This window comes from Notolabrus celidotus, chromosome 11 (assembly GCF_009762535.1).
Source record: "Notolabrus celidotus isolate fNotCel1 chromosome 11, fNotCel1.pri, whole genome shotgun sequence".
NCBI classification, from domain to species: domain Eukaryota; kingdom Metazoa; phylum Chordata; class Actinopteri; order Labriformes; family Labridae; genus Notolabrus; species Notolabrus celidotus.
The window spans coordinates 35,615,502-35,634,787 of record NC_048282.1 but is presented as its reverse complement, the minus strand read 5'-3'; the positions used below and the strand labels follow the sequence as shown (position 1 = coordinate 35,634,787).

Genomic DNA, 19,286 nt, shown 5'->3' with positions numbered 1-19,286 from the left:
TCCATGCATGTCGCTAAATTGGAAGGGGGTCTCAATCTAATTTCCTTGAAAGTCTGGGAGAACATAGGTTTCTCCTTGACTTGTTTTACGTCAGTTACTTATTAACTATCAGATACTTCAATACCTCTATAGTAAAATCCCAATAGCACCTCAAGGCCACATAAGGAAGTAAACATGCCCCGGTGTTCAGTTTAATCCAGTTTTTTTTTTAACTGGGTTTAAGACATTGGGAGATACTAGTGTCTCTAAGTGACATGGATGGTATTGTGATTAGCTTGTGAACTTTGTGCAGGCACCTGAGGACTCTCATTCTGAGAAAAACATAATTCCAAGATAATTAACTCGTTAATTCAGAAAAACAGAGCAGATAATTTTTTGTTCTCATGTAAACGCAATACGCTTCAGTAGAACACGCTTCTAACTGACACATTTCTTGGGGAGTACCACAAGGCTCTCCATCAGGACAACTACACTTTTTGTAATCTATGAAATGTATGTCTACTTAAACATTCAAACAAAACACAGATTTTATAATCCAACTCTGATGGTAGATGTTTAATTATGGACGATATGAGGGATGAGGAAAAGGGCAGGAAAAATCTTAACAGACCCCTCTCATCCGGGTCACCAACTCTTTGTCCTGCTGCCCTCCGGCCGACGCTTCAGAGCTCTGAGCACCAGAACATCCGGAGCAACTTCTTCCCTCAGGCTGTATCCCACCCTGTAAACAACTAAAGACTCCTGTTAAATGTAATATACATGTGCTATACTTTGATTTCCAGTGCAATGTCTCCATAACCATGTGCAATATTGTAATTTAATCCATAACCTCATTTATTATTATATGCATCTGCTAAAATGTGCACTCTGGCTTAGGCAAAATGTATTTGTCTTTATAGTACTTTTATACTTCTTTGTACGGATAGTATTTTTATTTAACATTTTTATATTAGGTTTCTATATTTATTGTCCCGACTGTCTTGTTGTTCATTTCTTGTTGTTCCAATCACAATGTCAAATTCCTTGTGTGTGAGCTCACTTGGTAATAAAGCTTTCTTGAATATCTTTTCCTTTAAAAAATGAAAATTTCTTTAATATTTAAAAGATACATTTCGCGAATACAAGCGGCCGAAATGAGCTTTCTCCGCAGGGTGGCTGGGCTCAGCCTTAGAGATAGGGTCAGGAGCTCAGACATCCGGGAGAGGCTCAAAGTAGAGCCGCTGCTCCTCCGGATCGAGAGGAGCCAGATGAGGTGGTTCGGGCATCTGGTTAGGATGCCTCCCGGGCGTCTCCCTGGGGAGGTGTTTCGGGCATGTCCGACTGGGAGGAGGCCACGGGGAAGGCCCAGGACACGCTGGCGAGACTATGTCTCTCAGCTGGCCTGGGAGCGCCTCGGTATCCTCCCAGAAGAGCTGGTGGAAGTGGCCGGGGAGAGGAGTGTCTGGGCTTCCCTGCTGAGACTGCTGCCCCCGCGACCCGGACCCGGATAAGCGGAAGAAGATGGATGGATGGATGTATGTTTTTTATTGTTTATTCCATCCAAGTTTTCATAGGAGTACTGCTGTGTACTTTGCCTCATATTTTATGCCAAACTTGATAGCTATGTCCCCAAAACACCATGAAAAAATATGTCTTATTTGTTAATGTACTAGGTTATAAACCTGAAAAGCAATCAAAATAACCCTGACAAGCAAACTTTACAAACAAGGGTCAAACAAAATGGACAAGAATGAGCACACACAAGACAAGAGTCCTTTTTTTCAGCAGCCACGCTGTGTTTTATTGAGTGAAAATCATATATAGGTTGCTATAAGAAGTATCCAAACATAAAAAATACATCAAATAAAGTATAAAAATAGCACAAAATCTGTTCTTTTAAAAATGTTTGCACTGTAGATTCATAAAAAGGCAAAAAGAAATATTCCTAAAATGTTATTCTGGTCAAAGATAAAAGCACAAAAAATGTTTTAGTTATAAAAAGATTTGAACTCAGACATCACTCATACTTAAATCTACAAGTACACACTCATCTACAGAACACAAGTAATGCGTAAGCTACTGATTAATATGCTCTATATTGTGCTATAACATTAAACATTCAAGCAAGCTTTATATTGTGTAAATATATATGTTCTCAGTATAAAAGGTTTTTAAAAGAGAAGTTACCAAAAGATAAAAAATCTAGTTTTTTTGTGCTGTTTTCAAGCGAAACATTCAGCAGTATTAGTGAAGCATGTAAACAATTACTTTTTGGTTTTTAAAGGAATCTAAAATCAGATTTAACAAACTTTAAGAGATTCCCACTGGCACTGTCACGAGCATCATGCCGTTTCTAACTACAACGTTCTCGAAGAAGGCTTGTGCATTTTGTTTTGTTATTGGTACTTGTAAACCTTTCTATCCATACAGTACACAAAACATTGTTTAATAATAGTTCCAGTGATAAAAATAAAAGCTATATATACAGGGCATATGGGAGCAGAAAGCTACAGTATATATTCACAGAACAGAGATCCTACAGGAGGAGTGATGTACAGGTGCCCCCTTATCTGAGGTAATGCCCATTTCGTTTGATTTGGTGACAGCCAACAGTATTTGGAAACCCTCCAGTTAGAGAAACTAAACAAAAGTAGATTTTAAAAAGACTGCAGAGGTTTCATGAGTTTGGTCCACAGGTCACATGAAGAGAATCGGTCCCAAAGTAAACCGTCCAGTCGAGAGCTCTGCACTTCTGGTGAACACTTGGAAGCTTTGGTTTACAGTATGTAGTCCAAAACCTAATTCATGAACAATTTAGCAAGGGTGCTGATCTCCAGGCTTTGAGAGATATCTTTCCTATAATTAAAGGGACATTTTCTTTCTTTTTTTTATTAGAAATTATTCTTATTTTTACAAATCTTGAAGTCTCAGAGGTCAAATATGCTTTAACAGATTGCCTGACCGCGTAGCAGCAAACAGGCTGTAATGCCTGAGTTTAAATCCAAATATTTTTGCTGCCACTAACATGCTCAGACTTTATCCTCAGCTCTTGTCTTTTCACTTTACATACTGTATACCAAAGCTAGTGCGCCACACGGCATCACCAGGCATCAGAGAGATGACGACATCTTTTTGAAACTAAGACAAATCCTTAATATATAAACAAAAGTAGTCAGTGCTATTTTCCATAAACGTCCACATTCACCAGTGTTTCCCACCATTTTCTGTTGCAGCTGTAAAACCACATTGGAACAGCCTGTCCTGATTTTAAAGTCGCTTCTTTTCACCACCATCACCCACATGTGGAGACACTGACATCCAGCCGTGACAGAGAACTAAAGCAACATTATTTATGAAGTAAACTCAAAAAGCATCTACAGTAAGAAAGAGTAAAAACCATCCCAAGCTGTGTGGACCGGTCTGCTAAAGATAAAAACTAACTCCCTAAGTCTCTGTTCCTGTACGCGATCCTTTCAAGTATTTGTACGTAGCTATCAGGGAGATTATAACCCGAATCTTTACTCCAGCTACACAACAATGTTTTATTTCTGTTCAAAGGAAGCTAGTTTCCTCTCATGAACCAAAACAAAGACTAAGAAAAGTAAAAGCACGTTTTCTTTTTTTTAAAACGAAGAAAATAAAAGAAACCCGTCTAAAAATGTGAGCTAAATCCTGCTTTTTATCAAAGGTAGCTTTGCTCCACGACTTTGTTTCCTGCAGATTTTAACCCCGCAAAGGTTTTCTCTTGATAGTTGAACATAAACATGCATGAACAGGAATCTTAGGATGAGCTGTTTCTGCTGAATACTCAAAAAACATCTTCATCTTTTGATGAAATGAGCAGATTTTCAGCCATTAATACTCAGTTTGGTTGAAGGTGTTTACAGAAAAACCACGGGGTCATGAGGGAAAAACAAAGAACAGCCGGTATCCTCATTTTACGACTTTGGTTGAAGCGATTTTAAAAGTGTTTTCTTTTCTGCCGCTCACACATTGTAGTCGCTTGTTTCTCTGACTTTAAAAAGTTTGAGCCACTTTGAAGTTGTAAAATAGGCTCAATGTTGTTTTCTTGTTTCTACAACTACCAAGTGTTGTCAACTTAAAAACGAAGCCTCTGAAGGCGTTTAAAAATATTCTGTTAAAACCAGTGTACAGGTTAAAAAACGAAACAGAAGACTTTTCTCTGACATCTTGTAAAACCTGACCGACCTCCCTCTCTGGAGTCGTGATCGAACACAGCTTCTGCTCACCTCTGTGTGTACCTGTGTTAGTGTGTTTTGTGAGTGTTAGACTGCAGTGCTTTAAAAACAGGATCCACAAAACGCTTCTCCAGCGTCACGGATTCTTGGTGAGACTGATAAGACTTCCAGCGGCTCCTCGGGCTGGCGGCTGGTGTGTGCTGGAGCCAGTGTCACAAAAGAAAGGCCGGCGGTGGGTGTTCTTAAGTGGGGTCTGTCTGCTGGTGATGGGGCGGGGTCTATTCACAGGCGAAGTAGTCTTTCAGAGGTGCGAACAGATGCCTGATGACGGGGACGCTCCAGGACCGGCCCAGGAGCTTCTGTCTGGCACCACGACCCATGTTGGACACGTCTGTGTAGTGGACAGGGAAGCCGAAAATCCTGCAGGAAGACAGAACCACCGTTAGCTGTAAATATGATGATCCTTACCCTTATTCAAAAGGTACTTCATAACCTGGACCCTTTTATCTAAACATGCTCTGGGTCTCAGAGGTAAACAAGCTGCTCTGGTTTGTTGAGATGTTTTGTATGACTTGCAGTTTGATTCCTCTGAAGGCAGATGCCAGGATGAAAGAGAATCAGCTACACGTGATTATTATGCAAAGTGTCAGACAACAGTAGAGGAAGACTCCCTGCAGAGAGAGAGCTTTGTGATGAAGAGATGGAGGCAGCAGATGCATTTCTTTCTGCAGAGCCTCCAACTCTTCAGATAAAAACAATCTGTTTCACTCAGAGTGTGTGGGAGCTGCTGATCTGCCGCTGCCTTAGGATTTATCTCAACGAAAACGTGAAAACTGAGTCCTTCCTTTGTGTTCTTATAAAACAATCTTGCACTCATATGCCAGCTTTATGAAATAAATCTGCATGCAAAATGACTTAAAATGCAGGAGCATGCATGCAAGAGCAGTAGCCAGCGATATAACTTTGTAATGCAACACCTGCGCATGAAGGCGTTCTGCAACAGAGCGGTGAGTGATGCTGTTTGGCTAAGACGACAATAGTTTACAGTTTCCAAGAATGTTTCCTTGTAAACAGCCTCTCAGTCGGTTATTCTTCTTGTCTTATTGAGTTTTACAGAAACACAAAGATCTGTCACTACCACAAAGAAACACACTGATTTAAGCAGGAGTAGAGCAGCAACTCCTGTGTTACAGAGAGCAATTTCAAAGGTGTTTTAGGTTCAAAAAAAGACTCTCATCTTTACGATATGTGTTATTTTTTTGTGGGGATCCGTTTTGAAAAGGTTTTCAGACACTTAGGATAAATCTGAAACTGAATTCACACACGCACTGCATTCCTGCAAATTTTCAGGCTAAGCTAAAAGTGTGAACGCCAACATTCTTCCCCTCCTGCCTCTTGAGACCTTCATCCTCCCATTCGACAGAAAAACCTCCGCCGTGAGGGACGTGTGTGAGGACTGAGTGAAGTCAGAGTAAAGAGGCTAGTTTGAAAACTCTTTAAGAACAGACTGATCTGAAGTTATTGAGGCATTTTCTGGAGTGAAGGGAGCCGTGAAAATAATGGACTTGTGAGCGTCGGCTGAAACAATCTACTCAAGAAATGACCTGAGTCCTGTGAGTCTGCAGAGAAAGGACTCAGGCTTATAAAATACCATCAGTGTCTACGTTAGCATGTTTGTGCTCACCTCTCCAGCTCAGTGCACCACAGTATGTCCTCCTTCCCGTTCATCAGGACGGGGAAGTGCTGATCCTTCCCTTGTTTGATGGAGTTAGAGCGAGTCGTGATGGTGCGCACTTTCCCAAACTGTGAAAAGACGAACGTTCAGTCAATCAAGTGTGACTAAGGAGACAATTTTAAAACAAGAAACTGTGACTTGTGTCGACTTTCTTTACCTTTGCCACTCTGCCGTGCTCCAGACAGTCCTGCAGCTCCAGCTTGTCCATCCCGGACGCACAGAGAGGTCTGAAACAGGAAGCAGGGATCACGTTTGTTTACTGTGTTTTGATCTGGCATCAGATGCTAAACTCACACAGATTATTAGACCGCTCTTTTGTGTGATGATTTGCCAACATAAGCATCTTCATTTGGTGTTTTTCCTTCCTACCTGTTCATGCCCGGCAGGTTCCCCCAGAAGTATCGAGCCCTGTGAGCAGCTGAGACCTCGATAGCATCGATCATAACGGGGTTACACTGCAAACAAAATCACATGCAGAGACAAAATATTAACATCCATTAAATCACAGTAGTTCTAAATGTGTAGCACCAATTCTAGTGGGCCAGTGGATCAAGAGGGAAGTCCTTTTGATTATGCAGACATCTAGGCATGCAGTATACTCTTTTGCATTCATTATCTGTTTAAATGTCTTCTGTGGAAGATCTTTTGTGCACTTTTTAAGCTGCTTTACATTCTTCAGTCTGTGTGACTCACCTCCAGGAATCTAGAGATGTCCCTCTTGTCGTTGACCCCCATGGCGACCACGTTCTCGAACATCCAGAAGAACGGACGGTTCTCTCCTTCTTTGGGCTTTGCTTCGCTCAGCAGGCGGTAAAACTCGAAGAAAAGCCTCCCTGTACCTTCTGGGACACAAAACACACCGGTTAAACTCTCAAAGTTGAAACATGCTCTGTGTGCTTTTCCCGCCCCCTCTTCTGTCAGGTACCTACCATAAAGGCCTTTCCTTGCAGGGTTCACGATTGAAAGGTCGTTGCAGGGACTTCCTCCAATCACCAGGTCAAACGGACCCCAATCCAGCAGCTGAGAGAGACAACAGCACCACCCAGTGTTAGACTTAGGGAACAACAGACACAACATCAATGCATCTACTGTAACCTCACCTCCTGAACAGGTTGTGCACCCTGTTGTGTTTACGTCTTTGTTGCATCATAAAAAGTAAGAAGAGACAAGTTGTTTTTCTTGCAAACAACAACAGAAAATCCTGCATAACTCAGAAAACTTGGACATCAGACTTCGCAGGGTTTAAACTTTAAAAACAACCAATAAGGAGACCGATCAATGAAATAACTCGGCTCTAGGTGTAATGCATGAATCTATCCGTCTCTTAACTCTTACATCTGCTCAGGTTTTTTCTCTCTCAGTCTTTCAAGCTTGAACGCTGACGGAGGACAAAAAGAGACGGAAGGAGTGAAAGAAATGAAGAAAGAATTTGGAATAAAGGAACAAAGAGAAGGAGGAGAGGAGGTGGAGGTGGGATGCTCTAATTCTCTTACATAACACACACACACACACACACACACACACACAGACACACACACACACACACACACACACACACACACACTGTGACTAAGGAGTGAAAGGGCTGCTGAGGGGATTAACAGAAGTTAAAGCACTTCTTTGTCCTCGGCTCTGAGTCACGTCACTGCAGCTGCCCGCTTCATTTCTTTTTGCACGTTTGTTAGATTGACGCCGCTCTCATGTCGGATACGTCACGGCTGATTGGCCGCTCATACAAACATATGCACATTAAAAGTAACTGAATACAAACAATATTTCTTCTGGTTTAAAAAGACAACCACGTGCTTCAGGTTTGTTCTTCTCTAAGCTTCATTTTCCTGACTCGTTTTGTCAGGCCATGCTTACATGATGTTTTTTAATTCTGAATCAATTATTCAGAGTTAAATCATTCTGAATTAAAGTATTCTCAATCAAGTTTACATGGAAATAGTCATTCTGAATTGAGGTTTACATGGAAAACACGTTTAATCGTCTTTATTCAATTCCTCTTAAGGTCTGGGGGTTGGGAAGGGTTCTGATTGGACAGGGGCGGGCGTGATGTATTTGTGTCTACCAGAAGAAAACAGTTCCAGTTCCTGCTTCTTTTATTTTGGGTTACAACATGGAATAATTTCTCTATTCCCATCGACAACTCGCCCCTCTTCCCCTCCCCTCAGGTTAAGAGTCTGGGTGTCATCCTCCACAGCACCCTCTCCTCCACCTCCCATATCAACCAAGTCACCCGGTCTGCCTACTTCCACCTCCACAATATTAACCGTCTCCGTCCTTCACTCACTCCCCACTCCACGGCCATTCTTCTTCACAGCCTCGTCACCTCCCGTTTGGACTATTGCAACTCCCTTCTGTTTGGTCTCCCCCACAAAACCCTCCATAAACTTCAACTGGTTCAAAACTCAGCCGCCCGTATCATCACACGCACCGCCTCCATCCACCACATCACACCCATCCTGCAACAGCTCCACTGGCTCCCCATCACACACTGGATCAACTACAAAACACTTCTCCTCACCTTCAAATCCAAACACAACCTCGCCCCTCCATATCTCTCTGACCTCCTCCATACTGACACACCCGTCCACACCCTCAGATCCTCCTCCATCCACCTCACTGTACCTTCTGCTCGCCTTGTTACCATGGGGAGCAGAGCCTTCAGCCGCTCTGGAACTCTCTCCCACCTGACCTCCATAATACTGACTCACTCCCACATTTTAAATCCAAACTCAAAACTCATCTGTTTAAACTGGATTACTCCATCTGACCACAACTCCTCTGTCCATTCACTTCAAACTTTTTAAACTGTGTTTTATTTCCTGTTTGTTATTTAAACTCTGTTTGTTTTTAATGTTGGAAGGTGACCTTGAGTGCCAAGAAAGGCGCCCATAAATAAAATGCATTATTATCTTTATTATTATTATTATTATTATTATTAAGATTACACAATAAATACAATTAGACGCTACAGCTTTAAAAAGGTCCACATGTTGATGCTTCCGTCCATCAACTCTTTTCATGATATCCATTTCTTCTAAGGCTCCTATTTAATAAATACTCTCGGCTCGAGTCCAACGCTTGCTTCGGGCGGCCATCCTGGAATATGTGCGTCATGGCGACAGGACGAGGGAGCGAGCATGCTCAGAACAACCGGAATTAATTTAAAGTGGAATGAACGTATACACGATGGAGGAATTATTCAATTCAGATTTAAAATCAGAATCAACCAGACACTTACTTCAAATTGAAGTTTAATTCAGAATGGTCATTTTCATTCTGAATTAGGTGTTTACATCATTTTAAATCTTTTTAAAGAGGATTTAATTTTAATTCTGAATTAAAGAGGAATTAAAAGTCTCATGTAAACGTAGCCACTGAGGTTTCACTACAAACCGAGCAGATGCTGCATTCAAGTCCAGAGTAAGCTTCTATTCTCATCACTGAACAGAATCAAATCTTTTTGTTGGAAAGCAGAAAGATGGAACATTTTTATTAACAAGTTTAAATAAATTAGGGATCAGAATCTGGAAGCTCCCCTCAATTTGTTGTATCAACTTTTATTTCAATGTATATTCAGGTTAGTGAAAAATAAAGGCTATTTATAAAGCATTTCTAATATTTGTGTTACTAGTTTTTTACACTTATTTATTCTTCATTCAACCACTCATTGAGATTAAAACCTTCTCTTTCAGGAGTCTCCCCAAGACGCTCTCCTAACAGGTCTCATCTCACACTCATGGTAACTCACAGGAGAGCATATTTCCCAAACTGTTTCTTTAAAGTGAAGATTCGTTCACACATTCCTCCTCAGAGCTCAGATTATTATCACACAGCTCCCCGTCCTCAAAACATCAAACTGAAACCACGACACGGAGCTGAAAACAAACATCTCTCTGATGCTTATCTGAAGATTCACGAGCACTTAAGGTGCGTTTGATTTATCCGCCCGGACACCTGAGCTCCTCTTAAAGGAAACAGATTACTAAGAATTTGATTCACGGTGAGAAATTTGAGCCGCCTCGAGTATGTGTTCAAAAAGAGAGTTATTAACACGAGACAATCAAAGTCCACACATGCAAACACACAAGTTTACGGGGGTCTGAATCCACAAAACAGGAACTGTAACTCTCCTGAGACCTGACATGCTTTATTAAGATCATGTTCAATCACGTATGTTGGGTCAAAGCTCTAAACTGCCTCCTTGTATTCATCACACACACTCCAAACACACTCCAAACACACTCCACATCATTGAATATTTGCTGCTGTTGAGTGTTTGATGTTCCATCTTACGTTTTTCTTTGTGATGTTCCTGACATCGTGGACGTACTGGATCCTTCCTTCATGTCTGACAACCCCCACTGAGATCGAGTCCTCACACACCTCTGATGCCACGTACTGGTCCACCTTAAAACCCAGATCCCTCAGAACCAAGTAGCCTGAAAAAACACACACACACACACATTTCGCATGAACACCTGCGGCTTTATATTAACACTTAAATCACATTAAATTGTGCAAGTGTGAGAATGATGCAACACCCTGAACTACGTGCGCTTGGACCAGTGGACCCAGGGTCTGAATTTAGTTCAGGGGTAGATAATCTCCCCCCTAAAAAGCCCCTGCTATGGGGGTAGTACTTTTCAAAGGTGCTGGGACTTTCGGGGGGCGGGGCCTGCAATGCTGAACGTGTCTGATTGGTAGATTAACCTGCAGTGTTTTTATTCCTCTCTCCGTCCACAATAACATCACACACATCTGTGATTCTCTTGATTTCTCTTTCTTTCATTAGTTTTTATTTGTTCTATCTTTTTTGTATGTGTGTGTACTTTTCAAAAGAAGAAACTGGGATTCTCCGGGTCAACTTTTTTGCCAATTTTTTTTTTCATTTTGTTTTTGCCAAAAAAAATTCAGTTTCAAAAAAAATTTTTTTTCAAATTTTTTTCTTCAAAATTTTAATTTTTCAAAAAAAAAAAAATTTCAAACATGTTTTTTTTCAAAAAAAATTTTTGTCAATTTATTTTTTTCAAATTTTCTTCTGTGAAATTTTTTTTTTTAAATTTTTTTTTGGCACATTTTTCCAAAAACCATTCCCAGTCATTGTTTTTTCCATCTGTGATTCACTTGATTTCTCTTTCTTTCATTAGTTTTTATTTGTTCTATCTTTTTTGTATGTGTGTGTACTTTTCAAAAGAAGAAGCTGTGATTCTCTTGATTTAGCAGCTTGTAACAGTAGTCTTCTCTCAGCCCACCGTGAATGCGTCTCTCCTCCCGGTGTTCCGCTTTTAAAAGTGACCCTGTAAACTGGAGACCTTCAACTGAACGTGTCAGTGTTTGTGGAGTTTACACAGCTGTTGAAACACAGAGGGAGTTCCTGGGAATGCAAACTAGTTTAGTTTTTATTAAGATTTCAAAATATCCTCATCAGATATTTAATGATCGTCTAAAGACGTTTATGAGGGATGCATCCGGCTGACAGTCTCCAGTTAACAGGGTCGCAGTTTAAACCAAAACACCGGCCGATCTCTGCGATCACGGCTTTTTGAGTTCAAAAGGATTTTAAAGCCGTGTTGAAACGTCTTTTATCCCCCTCACCTGTGGCAATGCCGTCAAAGAGAGAGAGGACTCTGATTGGTCGTCTCTGCTCTGCAGGGACTGCTGGGTAAATCTTTGGTGTCTCCTGGGAGATAAAAAGAGAAGAAGAAAAACAGAGTTTTGGTTATCAAGGAGGATTCTTCTTATCCAAGTCTGAGCTTCTTTTGGTCAAAGGGTGAAGTGTCAAGTTGTTTTTTAAGTTCTATTTTTCACTGGATTCATCAGGAATGTAGAAGTTGTCCAAGTTTGTTAACAAGGGGGAAAAAAGAGATCTCATGTTTCTGTTTCTGTTTCTGTTTAATCCACTAAACTTCAACCAAATAAAAACATGTCAGATGAATGTGTGACTCACAAACTCCTGTCCGTTGTCGTTGGCAAAGAACTCCTGCAGCTTGTGGTTCCAGTCGTGCCGTCGTTTCAGCACGCCGTACTGCATCAGCGGCTGGCACATGTAGCACCTCCACGGGTCCAGGTAGCGAGCGTTATTGGACGCTCCGGGATCGACCATGATGTCCAGGCAGTCCACGCAGAAACACCTGGAGGAGAGGAGAGGAGGTGAACGAGTGGATGGAGGGAGAATAGAGGCGTTGCTCGGTCATCTCTCCAGGACCTGTTTGCCTGCAGGACTCTCCTCATGTGTGTTTCTGTAACTCACCTGCAGCAGTTGACGTTCCCACAGAGCAGAACCTCTCGTCCTCCGCAGCAGACGGTGCAGTACGACTGGTAACCATCGTCATCGTACATGTAGGACATCTCCAGGTACACGTCCTGAACAAATACAAGCAGTGAAATAAAACATGGGTCCAGTTTTTTCAACATGAAGAATTATCAAAATATTCCTGCTCATAATGCTTGACGTGCAGTATTTAATTTTAGATGTCTCCTCATCTATCAGTTTCATTCTTATCTGAATGTTAGGAAACATACAGAGGCAGATCCTCCTGATCCAGCAGGAGCCAACAGATTTATCATAACATGACAGGTTCAAGGTTTGTATCCCATACTGACTTTAAAGGTGACATATCACGCTTTTTTCATCAACATATATTGGTCTAAGAGGTCCCCAAAACATGTCTTTAAAGTTTATGCTCAAAAAAACACTTTGAAATCAGATTCTGGTCTGCCTGAAAAACCCTCTTCTTCAGTCCTCATCAGAACACTCTGTTTTCTCTCTGACCACGCCCCCTCAGGAAGTGGATGTGCCTCGGCTGTCCAGCACGTTGATCTAATGTTTACATGTTGGCTGAATATACACGGCTGCTCAGAGATCACGTTACTTCAACCCTCTGAATCTGATCCAGAATCTGATCCTGACGGAGAGGCGCCTGCAGCAGGACCTTTCTGAACGATTGGTCACAGATTTAGTGTTTCTTGTTGTTTTATTTATCAGTATGTAGACGTGTGTCTTGGTACACAGCTACCAACATGTAGCTATGTAGCTATGCTAACTAGCGCTAGCACTTATCCATGATAAATAAAAATCCTCCACTAGATCTTCAAATCTGCAGACGTGGGGAGTAAAACCGACCTTTGTGTTTATTAAGACAGCCTACAACTAGCATGCCTCCCTCCTAAGCTCCTTGTTAGCACACATTTGTGCAGGTAATGAAAAACGGAGGAGGGATTCAGTATTATTTTATACAGTCTATGGGCTGAACAAGCTCCGAGCTCTGACTCCGTGACAGACCGGATATTGTTGTTACGTAACAAAAACACTGAAGTCTGAAACGGCTGGTTTCAGCACACATTTACAGAAAGGTGGAGAAATCAGAACAGGGGCAGAATGGATTCTTTTCATTCTCGGGGGGTTTGTAGACAGGGACACAGATTTCAGGTAAAGAACCATTAAAAAGTCAATTTTGCATGATATGTCACCTTTAAGCCAATCAGCTGCTCTGCTGTGATTTTATTACATTTATTTGACCTTCATTTCACCCGGGAGGAAACCTCACAGCTTATCCCAGAGCAGGAGAAATGTTCATTAAAGCTCCCGTGAGGAGCTTTCATCACTAACAGGCTAAACTACAGTAGTACTCTCCTTTCTGGTCTACCAAAGAACACAATAAAGCAAGCTTTCAGCTGTGCTGCAGAGGAGAACAGAGACTTCTGATGACCCTGCTTTCAGCCACGACACTCTGAGACGATGGAACAGCCTGTCAGAGGATCTGAGAGGATCTGATGGAGATATTGAGACTTTTAAAATCAGATCTATTCCACCTGGAGTTAAAGTAAGGCTTTTTATATTTTATATTGATTTTAATGTTCTTTTTTATTGTTTTATTTATTTTTAAATACTTGTTTTTTTATTATGTGTCTGAGCGTTAAGGATATTTTTAGTGTCTTTGATTTATCTTCAATTTGAATCCTTACCTTTATTTAGTTTAGTTAAATATTTATATATTTATTTACTTATTTGATATATTTATGTATCTTAATATATGTATTTATTTTAAATATGTCATTATTTTAAATATGTATTGATTGACTGATTAATTCTAATTATTGGCGTATTTATTTATTCACTTTAAATATTTATATTCTTATTGTTATTTTGATGCTTTATTTTATTTTTAATACCATATTTTTAACACTGCCTGTAATTAATGCTATTTAATCTAAATTCCATTTGTAACATTGTATATATCTAAATTATATTCTATCTTTATTTATCTATTTTTATTTTTACTTATTTTATTTTACTAATTGAAACTTCTTCTTGATTGTACTTATATCTGGGTTGTTGTAACAACTGAATTTCCTCCCCAGGGGATCAATAAAGTCTTATCTTATCTTATCTTATATAATCAAGTTAAGATACTGAAAAACTCTTTATTTTCAACACGGCGTCAAATCAGGGACTCTGGCTCTCCCCCTCTACCTCCACTCAACGTACTTTGTAGGAGACTGAAACTACGGGCTGACTTTCCTGACACAAACACCTTTAAAATAAAGTTTTAGGACACTGTCATCTCTCTCTCTCTCTCTCTCTCTCTCTCTCTCTCTCCCTCTCTCTCTCTCTCTCTCTCTCTCTCTCCCTCTCTCTCTCTCTCTCTCTCTCTCTCCCTCTCTCTCTCTCTTCTCTCTCTCTCTCTCTCCCCCCTTCCTCTCTCTCTCTCTCTCTCTCTCCCCTTATCTCCCTCCCTCTCCGCTCCCTCTCTTATCTCTCCTCTCATCCTCGTCTCTCTCCTCCTCTTCCCTCTCTCTCTCCCTCTCTCTCCTCCTCTCTCTATCCCCTCTCTCTCCCTCTGTTCTCTCTCCCCCCTCTCTCTCTCTCACTCCCCTCTCTCCTACCACCTTCCTCCTGGTCCTACCTCTCCCCTCTCTCATCTCTCTGCTCTCTCTCTCTCCTCTCTCTCTCCCTCTCTCTTCTCTCCTCCTCCTCTCTTCTCCCTCTCTCTCTCCTCCACCTTTCTCTCCTCCCTCTCCCCTCCTCTCCCCTCTCTCTCCCTCTCTCCCTCTCTCGCTATCTCCCTCTCTCTTCCCTCTCTTCTCTCCCTCTCTCTCTCCCTCTCTCATTCTCTCTCTCCCTCCTCTCTCTCTCTATCCCTCTCCTCTCTCTCCCCTCTCTCTCTCTCTCTCTCTCTCTCTCTCTCCTCTCTCTCTCCTCTCTCTCTCTCTCTCTCTCTCTCCTCTCCTCTCCCTCTCTCCCTCTCTCTCCTCTCTCTCTCTCTCTATCTCCCTCTCTCTCTCTCCTCTCTCTCTCCCTCTCTCTCTCTCTCTCTCTCTATCTCCCTCTCTCTCTCTCTCCCCTCTCTCTCTCTCTCTCTCTCTCTCCCTCTCTCTCTCTCTCTCTCTCTCTCTCTCTCTTTCTCTCTCTCTCTCTCTCTCACTTCACTTTCATCAGCATCAGAGAAATAAAAAGTAAGCAGAGATGCAGACACACACAGGGATCAAGAGAAGTCTAAAGATGCACAGTTTCTGATGTGTCACAGGTGTGTGTAAGTGTGTGTAAGGTGGACATTATCCTAGTGATTCCCTGGAGGTTATATATATATATATAAAGAAGTTCTGTACCTTGCATGTTTGGCACAGGCCTCCTTCAAACAGCGGGTGGAAGGTTGCTGCCTTCATCTTTCCACAAGAGAGACAGAACTCTGCAGAAACACAAACAGGTCAGTGAGAGGAGAGAAACTGAAAACACACTCCAGTAATAAAGATCAACCATGAACACACTGAAGTCTTACCTTCTATACTTCTTTTATTCTTCACGACTTCATTCACCATTTGTTCTGAGACACAAAAACAGAGGTGGACGAGGGGATGAGGAAACGTTTTCATGCACGATGTGAAACAAAGGTTTTTAAACAAGCAGCTGCAGGAATATTTGAACAAACTCGACCAAAGTACCTCTGCTGTAGGACTCTTCAGGTGCAGCTTTGCTCTTACACAGACTGACTCTGGGCCGCTTGGCGCTGGGGAAACACTCAGGAAGGGACACATCAAGGACCTGGTGGTCCAGAGGGTTACTGTCTGCAGGGAGACACAAACACACTCTCTTACATCAGGGCTGGATTTACATTCAACTTTCAATATCTGCAGGTTTCTGGGATTAACAGGAAACAACAGTCGGGTCGTGCTGCTCTGCTCACCAGCCGTGTGTGTGGGTTTGAGTCCCTCCTCTCCTTTGGGCAGGAAGCCCCCGTTAGCCCAGTCCAGCATGGGTTTGACCTGGTCCTCTGAGACATCAGACTCACAGGGAGTGAACGTCTTCTCTGCACGGATACCGGCCATCTGTGGCAGAAAGAGACCTGATGTGAGACACATGTAAAGGAAACATGAAGTGACTTTACTTCACGCCTCATAAACCTGAAGCTCACCTCCAGAGCCTGGAAGATGGCCCTGCGGTAGGAGGCCAGCTTGGTGTAGGAGGCCTGGCTGAAGAACTTTGGGAAAGCTGTGATGGAGTCCAGTTTGTCCGCTGAGACCTTTAACGAAAACCACACCGTTAAAAAAACATCTCACACCATGCATTCCTTTCATCCCTCCTCCCTCCCTCCTTCTTTGAGTCCTCCCTCCTTCTTTTCATCCCTCCTTACCTCAGAGAATTTGCCGTCTCCAAACCACTGCAGCCACCTCATGCCGTGGCTCGCCTGCCGCTTGCCAGTTGCACGCCACGTCACCACGATGCCGGGCCACCAGGAGAAACCCTTTATCTTCCCCCACACCAGCTCGCCGATCCCAAAGCCCTTATTGTCCTGCAGGGGAGGAGGCAGACGCAGAGTGAGGACAGAGTCTTAAACTCTACACTCCTCTGACATGCAGAGAAGACGGTGCCAAAACAAACAGCATGCTTCAGCAGAAACATCTTCTCCCTGTTCTTGTGTTCATGATAAAGAGAGGAGGAAATATGAGCAACAGAAAGAGAGATAGATTGATGGTCTCAGATCGGTAATGATATCTTGTTTTTGACTCCGTTTGGAGTAAAGAAACAGACGATACAGGAAACACAGGAAGAGAGGAGGAAAAGAGACGGGTGATGAAAACAACGGTTCGGACACGTCTTGGATGGAGATGCAGAAAAAGAAAACTTTGTTCTTTTTGCTTCTGAGGACTGAAGGGTCAAGAAAGAGTCTGACTTTAAAGAACAACAATCTCTTTAGTTAATACTTTGAAAACAGAGCGGGGAGTTTCAAAGGAAAGAAAAGAGGAGGGTGATGAAATAAATGTTGATTTAAAGATGATCTATCAGGAGGAGGGATGTGTGTAAAGACTGGGCTTAACAAAGGTAAACAAACCCTTTATTTAATGACGGATAATGACCTTTAATCATGTCAGCTCAATAATAACGTGGCCTGATAGAGAGAAGTGTGCGCAGCCTCCAGCTCTGAAAAGTGAAGCCAAAAAATAAGTGCTCTCTAATCCTCTGATCAATTACTCTGATCTGTGGATTTATCATCTCTAAATGAGTTCATGGTCTCAACCTGTAGTTTCTAGTCTCCTTTAATGCAGCATGATGTTTGTTTTGGAAGATGCGGTCAATTTGGAGCGATTAGTGTAACCATAAAGCATCAGAAGACCATGATTAGACTCTTACAGACCGCAAAAACCCTTCACTGGGTGGTCACTTTTCACAGTGTTCGTGTTCCTGACTAGTTTACTTTGAACGAGTTATTGATGCTATAAAAGAGAGGAATAAAGTAGGATCAGTTTAGATCTGACTCTTCTTTAGAATGTTGACTTTTGTCGCAGAATTCTTAGAACAAAGACAGAATCCTAGAATGTTGTCTTTGATCTTAAAGAACAGAATTCCAGAATGTTGTCTTTGATCTTAAAGGACAGAATTCTATGATGTTGTCTTTGATCTTAAAGACAGAATTCTAGAATGTTGTCTTTGATCCTAAAGGACAGAATTCTAGAATGTTGTCTTTGATCTTAAAGACAGAATACTAGAATGTTGTCTTTGATCTTAAAGGACAGAATTCTATGATGTTGTCTTTGATCTTGAAGGACAGAATTCTAGAATGTTGTCTTTGATCTTAAAGACAGAATTCTAGAATGTTGTCTTTGATCCTAAAGGACAGAATTCTAGAATGTTGTCTTTGATCTTAAAGGACAGAATTCTAGATTGTTGTCTTCGATCTTAAAGACAGAATTCTAGATTGTTGTCTTTGATCCTAAAGGACAGAATTCTAGAATGTTGTCTTTGATCTTAAAGGACAGAATTCTAGATTGTTGTCTTCGATCTTAAAGACAGAATTCTAGAATGTTGTCTTTGATCCTAAAGGACAGAATTCTAGAATGTTGTCTTTGATCTTAAAGGACAGAATTCTAGAATGTTGTCTTTGATCTTAAAGGACAGAATTCTAGAATGTTGTCTTTGATCTTAAGACAGAATTCCAGAATGTTGTCTTTGATCTTAAAGACAGAATTCTAGAATGTTGTCTTTGATCTTAAAGGACAGAATTCTAGAATGTTGTCTTTGATCTTTAAAGACAGAATTCTAGAATGTTGTCTTTGATCTTCAAGACAGAATTCTAGAATGTTGTCTTTGATCTTAAAGGACATAATTCTAGAATGTTGTCTTTGATCCTAAAGAACAGAATTCTAGAATGTTGTCTTTGATCTTAAAGGACAGAATTCTAGAATGTTGTCTTTGATCTTAAAGGACAGAATTCTAGAATGTTGTCTTTGATCTTAAAGACAGAATTCTAGAATGTTGTCTTTGATCTTAAAGGACAGAATTCTACAATGTTGTCTTTGATTTACTATTTACTTACTATCTAAATAAAATCCCATTTATTAAACAATAAATAAAAACCTATTTATCAAGTAATAAACACATAAATATGTATCAATAATATCAAACAAGAATATTTTTTATTGTAACATTTATTTTATTATTGTATTTATTAATTAAACTTTGTATTATTTTGTATTTGTATTTATGAATTTTATTTTGTGTGTATTTATTAATACATTTTTAATTTTTTATTCAATATCTACTGTTTTCTGCAGATTTTTTCTTCTTTTCAAAACTTTCCATCAGTGTCTGCTACAAACCCACACAGGAATCTGTTCTGCTGTGGACTGGACCCACCTGAGGGCGCTCTGAGTTCTATCTGCAAATGAATTGCCTTCTTTGGTTTGCAGAAGGTTCAGGATGTCAACACTAAGGTCCTACCAGCCAATCTCTCCGGCTGAGTCTGGCTCCAAAACCTCAAACTGAGTGAGAGGAACTTTCCCAAAGATAAAACACCCCGATCTTTAAAATCAGCCACAAACACAAACTCCAGATTGTTTGTCCCCCTCTGCATCACTCATCACCT

General features: G+C 41.2%; 1 protein-coding gene across 4 annotated transcripts in view; it reads right to left on the bottom strand.

The window, feature by feature from the left end:
• Window positions 1-1,761: 1,761 nt before the first annotated feature.
• Window positions 1,762-19,286, bottom strand: part of dnmt3bb.1 (DNA (cytosine-5-)-methyltransferase 3 beta, duplicate b.1) — a 44,320-nt gene continuing 26,795 nt past the window's right edge. For 2 of the 4 annotated variants that reach the window (XM_034695903.1, XM_034695905.1), the window contains exons 7-22: window positions 16,557-16,715; window positions 16,338-16,445; window positions 16,110-16,251; window positions 15,868-15,990; window positions 15,705-15,749; window positions 15,535-15,614; window positions 12,176-12,288; window positions 11,873-12,056; window positions 11,521-11,605; window positions 10,219-10,364; window positions 6,843-6,933; window positions 6,607-6,755; window positions 6,283-6,368; window positions 6,071-6,140; window positions 5,863-5,981; window positions 1,762-4,598 (exon numbers count right to left, since the gene is read on the bottom strand). In XM_034695903.1, the coding sequence (XP_034551794.1) occupies window positions 4,457-4,598; window positions 5,863-5,981; window positions 6,071-6,140; window positions 6,283-6,368; window positions 6,607-6,755; window positions 6,843-6,933; window positions 10,219-10,364; window positions 11,521-11,605; window positions 11,873-12,056; window positions 12,176-12,288; window positions 15,535-15,614; window positions 15,705-15,749; window positions 15,868-15,990; window positions 16,110-16,251; window positions 16,338-16,445; window positions 16,557-16,715 (1,842 nt within the window). In that variant the 3' untranslated portion in view covers window positions 1,762-4,456. The remainder of the gene's footprint in view (window positions 4,599-5,862; window positions 5,982-6,070; window positions 6,141-6,282; window positions 6,369-6,606; window positions 6,756-6,842; window positions 6,934-10,218; window positions 10,365-11,520; window positions 11,606-11,872; window positions 12,057-12,175; window positions 12,289-15,534; window positions 15,615-15,704; window positions 15,750-15,867; window positions 15,991-16,109; window positions 16,252-16,337; window positions 16,446-16,556; window positions 16,716-19,286) is intronic. The other 2 variants (XM_034695904.1, XM_034695906.1) reach the window with 1 other exon arrangement.